The sequence below is a fragment of the Phaethon lepturus genome, unplaced genomic scaffold (genome assembly GCF_000687285.1).
Source record: "Phaethon lepturus isolate BGI_N335 unplaced genomic scaffold, ASM68728v1 Scaffold51436, whole genome shotgun sequence".
NCBI classification, from domain to species: domain Eukaryota; kingdom Metazoa; phylum Chordata; class Aves; order Phaethontiformes; family Phaethontidae; genus Phaethon; species Phaethon lepturus.
Genome location: NW_010549390.1, coordinates 1 through 10,771, shown reverse-complemented (window position 1 = coordinate 10,771; position 10,771 = coordinate 1). Strand labels below are relative to the sequence as shown.

At 36.5% G+C, this 10,771-nt stretch overlaps 1 protein-coding gene across 1 annotated transcript; it reads right to left on the bottom strand.

Moving 5' to 3' along the window:
- Positions 1–974: 974 nt before the first annotated feature.
- COPS5 (COP9 signalosome subunit 5) lies at positions 975–10,701 on the bottom strand. The gene is made up of 6 exons (XM_010290238.1): positions 10,468–10,701; positions 7,687–7,815; positions 6,389–6,454; positions 4,840–4,925; positions 1,908–2,019; positions 975–1,127 (listed from the first exon to the last, which is right to left on the bottom strand). The coding sequence occupies exons 1-6, from the start codon at positions 10,651–10,653 to the stop codon at positions 975–977; spliced, it is 732 nt and encodes a 243-aa protein (XP_010288540.1). The 5' UTR covers positions 10,654–10,701.
- Between the last annotated feature and the right edge of the window lie 70 nt (positions 10,702–10,771).

Genomic DNA, 10,771 nt, shown 5'->3' with positions numbered 1-10,771 from the left:
CAGTGCAGTGCTTCCTGGTTTTCCAAGTCTGGAATTCACCAGACACAATGTTCTTGAACAGCCACAAGATACTGTATGACTTCTTGGATACTATTACCCTTTGTTAAAGATTTAACTTGAAAAAATGGTGACTACAACATTATATAGATAGTCTAAGCTCATGTATCATTCTTAAGACTATTGGGAGAGAGATGTATTAGTGAGAAGCAACTTCGGTACTTCAAAGCTCAAAAAAGAAAAGAACTGATTACTAACAAACATATAAGGAACACTGAGGGAAAACATTACAACTTTTTTGAAATAATGCTGTACACCCAGTGATGATAACTTCATTACTGGTAACAGCAAGTATTTGCTGTCAGGCAGGATAGCTAAATATAAAGGCCAGAGTGTCTGTAATCTACTACTTAGAAACAAAACACAAAATAACAAAAAATCTTCCTCATTTGTGGAAGAAGGATGTATTAGTGAAGAAACAAAAAAAAAAAGTTTAATTTTTAAGCCAGTGAAAGTATTACACAACTGTAAACTAAACTTACTGTTAGCACTAGTTCTTAAAATCATGTCCTATATAATAATTTAATTTACTGTAAGTTTAAACCTGATTAACCACATAAAACATGCTTATTTTCTAGCAATGATACCTTTTTGCATTTGACAGAAGACATTTTTTTTTGTTTGCTGTATACTGATGGAATTTAACAGGGATCTTCTGTTCAATAAATTATAAACTAGAGTTCAATTTATTCCAGAAACAAAGATTGAAAAGCTGTTGTAGATAAAGGCAAAGTTTAAGAAAACTTTCAAAAATAACTAGCAATATTTGGAGTTTCTCATTCCTATCTATAATCTAAACATTCTCCTCTATAATCTTAGTAGGTTACAATTTAATTGGTAGGTTACAATTAAAGGCACGATAAAAGTTTAAAACAAAATAACACATTTTACAGGGAAGAACACAAGTATGCATTACCTTACCTGTCTCTTGTTGCTTTTGCAAGTTTGTCTTCTGATTTCTTATCATGAGTCTCTAAACCCAGCATGAAACTGCCCCTTCCAAGCTGAGCTTCTGACTGTTCTAATTTTTCAGACAAATCAAACACTTGGCCAGTGGTGTAGTCGGCATTCTTAGGAAAAAGAAGTCAATAAACGTATTGAATTCTCAGCTATAAATTCAAGCTTAAAAGCACCTTTTAGACCACACATTTTAACCTATATCTGCAATTGAAGTGATACAGAACATGAGTTGTACACAAGTGGTGGTTGAGAGAACAAAGGGTGAACATCTGGCAAACATTCAATACCTAAAGCCTGAAACAGGCACTCTTTATTACTTTCTGCCCATGCCCTAAGTTATGAAAGAGTAAGTAAAACTCAACTGGTTTTGACTGAGAGAAGGTATAAAATTGGCTTTTGCAGAGGGAAGGTTTGATGCTATGCTGTTACACTGAAGGTCTACCTCCAGTATTTCTGTTACAACCTTGTTTTAACAGTTCCACTAGTTTGGTTTCTTCTGTGTGGGTTTTTTTTGAAGTGTTTACTTATTCAATACCATTATTTTAAAGGCATACTATTCATTACAGTGCTGTAGAGAGATATAAAGTTAAAAGGTGTTTAAGGAAAAATCTAAGCATATAGAGAACTCAGTAAAATGAAACAAGTTATTCCCACCTTCTACTTACAATGAGGAGGTAATTTAGTAAATAATTCAGTATTATACATAATACTGAAATACATTTCAGTATTTATGATTAGGAAAACCTTCCTTCCTTGTTTAATCTGACAAATAGATTCTTAATGTGGGATCTGTATCTATCAGTGTCCCATTAAGCATTTTACAGTAGAAGGTCTGGCTTTCAGCACTAATGAATTGACATAAGCACATGACAGCATACTATGGTACTTACAGTAAGCAAACTAGAAGAACTGAGAGTGTTCACCCAGTACTTGTTCCACAAAAGCTCAAGCAATTTACGATCCAAAGATGATTTAAAGTACGAGACTTCTAAAGCATAATACCTTTAAAAACAAACATGCAAACAGTTTCCATCTAAATATGTCATGTTTGGCTGTGACACTCAAAGTATATGCAACTCAAAAAATCCTTATCAATGGCAACTATCTTCAAAAATTCAAAGCACTGAACAATGAAAAAGTTACCTCCAGGTCCAATTCTAATTCTAAAGGATTTTCCAACAGTATTTCATAGATAGCTTTAATACAGGTAGACATAATTCCCACACATACTGCTGTGTTCTATTTACTGAGATTGCAAGGGTTTTTTTTAATTATTCTCTTAAATGACGCCCTGTTCCGTGCTTGGGATCTTCAATACTGTAATAATTGTTACCTACAGGTGACTGAGTTTTGCATATATCAGCTCTAATTCAAATAGGAACATTTGAGACCAGTAAATGTTACAAACAGCAAACAATCTTATGTTCTACCACACTTACTTTGACAGTCAGGTTTTAGTGGTGCTACACAATTCACAAGAGATGATAAAGCAGACAGAAAGCTGAGCTATGCAAAGTCATTAGTGCAGGCAAATTACAGCGACATTAAAGAGCTATATTAAACTTTATTTTGATCAGAAAATTCTTGAGCAAGTTGTCAATAATCCTATTATCTCTTGATTTCTCTGGCAAGCTATTTTGCTTGGCATTTCTGCAAGAAATTGCATCTGAGATAACAATGCTTTAAAATCTACCAACACACCACGTTTTAGTATTTCTGTGATAGAACAAATACCCTTATTTCATATATGCTAAGAAAAATGAGGTACTAAGTTCTTCAAAGAGATTTGTGGCAGATTCAAAATTAGAAATCCAAGTTGTTAGAGGAATAGGGTAATAAACTTAAAAAGATTAAACAGAAGCAGTTTCACATTGGGCACTGAACACCAATTAAAGAAGAGAAGTTTGACTAAGGTTCTCCAGACTGCTACTATGAAGAAATTAGTAGTCACTGGCATTCCAAACAGAAAGGATCATTAAGGGTCTATAGCACAAGTCTTACGAGGAGTGGCTAAGGGAACTGGTGTTGTTTAGTCTGGAGAAAAGGAGGTTCAGGGGAGATCTTATTGCTCTCTACAGCTACCTGAAAGGAGGCTGTAGTGAGGTGGGTGTTGGTCTCTTCTCCCAAGTAAGAGGTGATAGGACAAGCGGAAACAGCCTCAAGTTGCGCCAGAGCAGATTTAGATTGGATGTTAGGAAAAATGTCTTCACTGAAAAGGTTGTCAAACACTGGAATAGGCTGCCCAGGGAAGTGGTTGAGTCACCATTCCTGGAGGTACTTAAAAGATGTGTAGACATGGTGCTTAGGGACATGGTTTAGTGGTGGAATTGGCAGTGCTAGATTAATGGACTCTGATCTTAAGGGTCTTTTCCAACCTAAATGATTTAATGGTTCTATGATCATCATTCAAGTTCTCTAGATTTTTAACTCTTAGTCAGACTACCCATACTACTGAGTGGACACCACCACTCTAGTAATTTGTATTATCAGTAATTCAGTAACGTGGCAATTTTGTAGTTTTAATTCCCTCTCTTTTTGCCTAACAGCTGTTTCGTTCTACGAAAGACGGCAAAATATTTTCTCGGTTTGGATGGAAAGAAATGGCTTGTACAAAAAGCCAATGTCCTGAGACAGAGATTGTAACGAAACTATTAAGCACTTCCGACTGCAAAAAAAAACAACACCAAATGAACTCTCCCCAACTGACCACCTCTAAAAACCATAAGGATAAAACTTACCCTCCTTTCATGCTTAAAAGCATGGGTTTATGGCCAATGCCAGACTTATAAGGACTACTCTGAAATGACAGGAACGTTACAATTCTACAAAGATTTCTGTGTAGCTACTGTTGTGGATTTTTCCTCAAATCAGATAGGAAGACCAATTCCCAATTGTTTTAATTTCTTCATCTCTTCAGGGTCAGACTTTGCATGCAACTATAAATGCACTGAAGAACATATATCCATGCACCAAAAGTGTGGAAAAAGCTACACAATAGCCTACAGGACACACTGGTGTCAATGAGATCTTCAAGTTCTCTGTGAACAGATCCTTAAGCTGTATGGCTTGTCAAACATCTGGAGGTAGGACTGAAAGCAGGCCGTTACTGAAAGAAGCAGTCCCATCTTTCCTTAGTTGCTCTTTGCAAGCACCGCATCTCCAACATCAGTCTCTACACCCCACCTTAGCTTAACCAGCAAGAACATGTCTGCTGCCGCAAGTTGGACGAGATAAGGGGACTGACCTGTCAAAACAAATGCCTCACCAAATAAGTAAATGTAGTATGAAGTGAGGAACACGTGGCTGGGGAAAAAACAGTTAAAGAACGGTTAAAACTAAACTACCTTAATTCATGGAAAGTAAACTAGCAGGAGAGAAAAAGCAGTAATTCTTCCTGTTGCTGATGTTATCCTTGAAGCAGCTCCACCTTCCAATCCTACCAAAGACAGAAACAATCCTAACACGCCCAGTGATGCAGGATAAAGCCACTACTTGGCAGACCTATTACAGTCTCCCCGCCCTGCTGCTATACCTACATCTGACCCTTTCCTCCCTCCTCTAAGAAAGCACTACTTAAGGGTGTTCAGGAATCAACTGCTAAAGCTTTTAGCCAGGTTCATCTTCATTTTTCTAACAGTTCTCCTGTAAAAAGTCTCCTGATAAATGACAGTAACACTTTTTCACAAAACCAACTGCGATAAAGCCACAAATAACTGCAAGATTTGAAACATTCCAAGAAATTTACTTTTCTGTACTGACTCACTAACCTAAACACAAAAATTGAGAACTTGTGTTAGAGTTAGTAGTTTTTATGTTACTTACTGTTTACAATGTACACCAAAGTCTTCTATCTTATTAAGCGGAATAGTCTGGTATTCAGAGGGACCTTCATCTGGAGGTTTATAGCCCTAAAAATTCAACAAAGGGCAAAGATGACACAGTAATTTTGGAACTTTCAAAAATGCCTAAATTCTTCTAAAGCACTTCAAAAAAATTCTAGTTTATGCAATTCTAGTTTATTTTTCCTAGGGAAAATAAAATTTCCCCTAGGAGCCCAAAATTTGTGATTTTCTTAGATCTCAGATTTACATTTGGCTTTAATGGCAGTCATTACATTTGCAGGTCTATCAGAAAGCATGTTGGAAGCAAAGTAGTGGTCATAGTTGAGATTTTTCAAAGAAGTAAGATGGCAAGCTACAATTAGATCATTTCCTAGATAAAAGAAAGAGTGAGCTTCTTCTAAGATAGGATCTCTCTACCTGTTCTTGGAAGGGATTTCAGTCCTCTTTTGAGGGAAGATAGGAGGCATGAGAAGAGGGAAGAAACATTCATGTCTTGGATATGCCTTAGGGATACCTAAAACTTCAGTTGCTTATTTAGCCAAGATGGTGCCACTCACAGCTACTGACCAGGCAAGAACTGCCCATAGACCTTTGCGAGGACTCCCTAAAAATACGCTTCTAACGTTCATTCTCTATATAGGATTTGGTTTTCAGGTGCAGGATTCTTCTCCCTGTTCAAAATTCTGAAAGTATTTATGAAGCAATTTTGTCAACAGAATCACAAACTGTTCTAAGAAGATCTCTCATCTATTTGTCAACACAAAAATAATGCTTGAATGCAACTGGGAACCTCTCACAAACATTTTTGTTAAATACAGTTTTACTGGATGTCACCCTGAAGTCCTTGATGAGTCAATAATAACTGGAAATTTGAAGAATATACCTGAACTTTATTAGATTGAAATTAAATAGCACAGTTATATCACTGCTATTAGTATCAATGAAAGACTGCATTTGGAAGTCTAGATCTCCAATATTGATGTGATTTCCTGGTTTTTGGCCTAACCCTTCCATGTTGTTTAATTTTTTTTTTAATATTTTATTTTTTACATTTTGCGAAGATTCATAATATTTATTTGAGAGACTTAAGTAGATAATTTTCAATCTTGCTTCTCTAAAATATAAAGCACACTATTAACATTTGGTTTTAGGCCAAAAAAAAAATGATAGAGAAGAATTAACATACATCTATTTCCATGAATGTTACCTACAACTATATCCATTAAAAAATGGCTATAGTGAGCTATTTAATTTTCGGACAGCTCCATTATCTAGACAGTCTATTTGATTTAACACTGCCAAAAATCTATGAAAAACAAATTAGAAGTCAACCTTTGTAAACGTAAGCAATATCCAACAGACATGCGATAACCAGTATATCAGCATGTCTTTCTTTTAGAATGAGGAATGACATACAGTACAGCAGATCGAACTGTCTGATGATCAAACTGCAGTAATTTTTAGAACCAAACTACTACTCATTTGAAGACAGTTTAGTGATCACGTACTAGATAATTTTAACTATTTACCTTAGGATATGTCCTAAATGCTCCAAGATTTACTTTTCCTGCAGATATTGTTCTTGTTGGATCAATCTGTAAAAATATAGGTAATGCTTGTTATATGCATTTTACAAATTATTACAAGCATACATTAAATTTACAGTAATTGTATTTCAGAAATGTAATTAGTGCAAATGGTATTAGTTTTGTCATAAACAGTGCTTTTCCAGTTGGCATCTGTGGGTGTAAGACTCTAAAAAGATAGGAATATCAAGAGCCTTCTATGGACCATTTTTTCAAACTAGTTTTCCTTATTTCCCAAATACTTGAAAGAAATTGCACTTAAGAGCAATCAATAAACCATAGTAAAAAAAAAAACTCTGCATTTTAATCTTATAACCACTGGAGGTTAAGAAATAGTATTATGTGATCTGCTGTATTTTGGTGGAAAATACAGGAAACTAATGAAGGAATCTACTTGCTAACATATTTACTACTGCCATGTTTAAAAGTAATTAAAAAAAAAAAAGGGCAGAAAAAGAAAGAAAAAAATTCTAAAAAACCCCAAACAACAAACAAAAAACCCAGTCCCAAAAAGTGTTCTGAATCTGTGAAATTATGTCATAACATAGGAGAACTAATATGGTGGAAATACTTCTTAAGGATGACTTATCCTTTTCTAATGTAATTCTTCCATCAGAGTTATATTCCTTCTTTCTGACTAATTTCAGGTTTTTTTCCTTTATTTCCTTCAGTAGCAATGGTTACAAGAGTCCTGTCTAAAATAAGATTTACTTTTGATTTCAAATGTGATCTGAAGCCTGGAAGATCCTGAAGGGCCCAAAGAGTTTCTTTAGCATTTTTTTTTTCCAAAGATAGATTTCCTAGCATCTTCTACCTTGTACTATCCCACTGATTTAATTTAAAAGGCATTTTAGATGCCAAGTAACAAAACTCTGTGAACATGCTTTGCTTTATTTCAACAAAAGCAACAAATTTTTGTTTTATTGCAGGAGGTTGAATATGGATTGCTCAATACATTTTTTTTCAAAAGTACCAAGTAGAACTTTAAGTTATGAGTAACATATAGATTTCTACAGATATACCAAACCTGAAACAATGCAGTGAAAATGCAATAAGGAATACTGCCGGTTTGACTAGTATGTGGCTAACAAAGCAAAAGAAGCGATACCAATTTAAAATTTGGATCTAACACTTTTATCATGCAAAAACACACTTACTAGAATGTTAACAGAAATCTAAAAACTATTCCCCCCTCAACATAATTTGCCATGCAGTTTTATCAACTATCAGCCCGTACTTACAACCACTGCTACAAAGGGTTCTTGAAATTGCTGATTAAGCATCTGGGTACTGACATCGATCCCAGAGAGCCAGCAGCCATAGCCAGGGTGACTGTGATACCAGCCAATTGCGTTTTCTAGACGACCAACCTAACAGCAGTGAAGGAAAACCAACCCAGTGTTAACCTCCATTCCAAAAGTATCCGCTGCCCTCTTTTGGGCCTTCCAGCACACTACAACGCAGTCAGAGGATAGAAAAAGAACACACACAGAGGCCGCGATGATAACTTACTAATACCAAACACCGTATTTTGCTAAACTATTTTCTAGAAACCACATATAGTTTTAGCATTCTCCGTTATAGCTACTACCACAAAAGGAAGAACTTCAGGGAGCCAGGAGCTCCTTTTTCAATGACAACTGAATTACATAGGTGATTCCACATGGTGGGACTCTTCAGCATAGAAGAAAAATTTCGTAGGGTGGCTATGACGTAAGTATATATAGTCTCATATAATGTATGGCATGTCTGTAGAGAATGAACGTTCATTATTTAATATACCTCAGAGGCATATATAGAGACATCATCGGTAGGTTGAAAAAATTACAACTTGAAAGATGCCCGTTTTCCAACACCAGGTGTGACAGAATTTATCGCCAGAGCACACTCTGAAAGCCGAAAGATGAATTTGAGATATACAGGATCAGAAAAACGCAAAATAGGAGGTTCCAAATAATACCCCTGGCTATCTCTAAACATACTGGAAGAAAAACAACTAACCAACCAACACCCGCCTGCCCAAGAAAATGAACACCCGTTGCACCTAATTTTGTAATCCTTTCTCAGTAATTGCATACTGGCTGCTCAATACTGAGTTGAATAATTTTGGTACGACCCCAATTCTTAACTGAGATTTGTGTGTTTGGATGAATCAGCTGCTTGGTTTTGCGAAATACTGAATACATCAGGAAGGTTAAATGAGAATGTTAAGATGCGACAGAGCATACAAATTGCCTACTGAACGCAGTATTTATTTTATTTTTGAATTGGTGAATAATATTTATAACTCCCATTTATAGAAACCAACAAATTCCCAAAGAAGTTGCGTTACTTTTCAAAGCTAAATAAGACTTTTTGACCATATTAACACCAGAACCTGCCTACAGTGAAGCAAGTGGAACGTTGGCCTCTGTGAAGTATGTATGCAAGAGGATATATCAACTTGCAATCTAACATTAAAAAGAGTTATTCCAGGAACAACTGCTTGCCAAAATCAAATGTGGAACAGCCAGCATGCAAACTCTGCCAGAGCATCAGTAAAGCTGAGTTGTTATATTTGCACAGGAGTTCAATTCCAAAATTGTTAAAACTAACTATAGACAGACCTGCACAATATAAACAACTAGAACAAAACATTTCCTACCATATGAGTACTCTCACATAAACCTGGACTGCTTTAAACATAAGATGAACTAACTACATATAAAAAAAATCCTAATTTTATGTTATATATTTACTATTTTGAAACCCATTATTTCTACCTAAGAACTGGATAGTACAAATTTATCTGTAGGTAAAGACATCTTTTCAAGTTCCCTACTTTTCTGCAACAACAGTATTACCATCATGACATTAATAGTTTTCAGATAAAACGAACAAGATGCAATGAATTATTTCAAAACTTTCACGTAAATAGGGTTGATGAATTACTCAGAACCCTACCCACCCAACCCTGTCCCTGAATATACCTACTGTATAGCTACTTCTGGATAATGTTTACTCTTTTCTCATGTTATGATCCAGTCTAATTCACATCTATTTAAGTCTCTTCAACTGTATATACAGGCACAACTCTCCAAAATAACCCAAATACTGCTCTGTTATGTCCAGTGAATAAGTGGCCTCTACTTTTATCTGGTTTAAAATACTTCCAGGATTGAAGAAAAATCAAAGAGTAAACTGGGCCTCAAACTATTTCAGCTTGAAGAGTTAGAGTGATTCCAACACTTATTCATAGTATAAGATTGCCCTGTACTGGAAGAAGCATGTCAGCAGGTGCTCTGATGTGTCATCCTGGTTTCTAGATCAGCCACAGAGTAGATTTATATTTCTGTTATCCTTCTGCATGTGAGAATTTTACTGTGTATTCAAGCTTAATATGACATGAACCTCTGAACACTAGGTGACAAAGCAGGGACAGACATTTGAGTCAGTTCATCTAAATTTCTGAATTGTAAGTCTGGATAATTATGTTGCACTGAAACATAATTATTCCTTCATTGGCATTTTCTTCACAAATGTCTTTTCCATAACAATAAACAGCAACATGGCTATGCAGTAAGACTTCAGGTAACAAGAAGGTAAGAATAAATAGCATGTTCCTGATCTACAAATAATAAATATTTTTGGCACATAAGTATCTTTAATTTTGCATACTGTTTTTAGAAACATGCATTCTATTAGTTATTTTAGAAACACACTCCCTCCTTGTTCCATCCACAAACCACCAGCTGCAGCCACAAAAACACTTCCTGAGCAATAAAAATCATTTATAAAGGAAGGGAAAGTCAAGTACCTGATGACCTACTAAAAGACATGGAAATGCATGTGAAAATGTTCCTTGCTGCCGACACAGTCCTCTTAGCCATGTTTGAGAGGAAAAAGGGCAATCGGACAACCACTTTATCACTGTGGGAAGATGGAAGGCGGGGAAGCCTGCAAACCCCAGAACATGTTCCTGCGCGATTAGCTTGCAGACACACCATACAGGGGGAGAAACACCCTCCGCCAATTCTCCTCACCTGCTTTGCGTTTTCAATGTACGCAGCCATATACTCGTAGGCGGCCGCCTGAGCGTTGACGCGAGTCTCGGTGCCCTCCACCGGCAGGGCGAAGCTGTCCATGATGATCATGGTTTCCCCGTCCACCTTACCCAGCATGAGCCCCATCACCTCCAGATTGCCTCCCGACCTGGCGTGCATCACCATCTTCAGGAGCGCCAGCGCCGAGATCTTGCAGTACTTGAAGTAATGGTGGCTGCAACAGAGAGGCCGCGAAGGCCATCAGGGCTAGCCCCGCCACCCGGCCCGACCCGGCCCGCGCCTC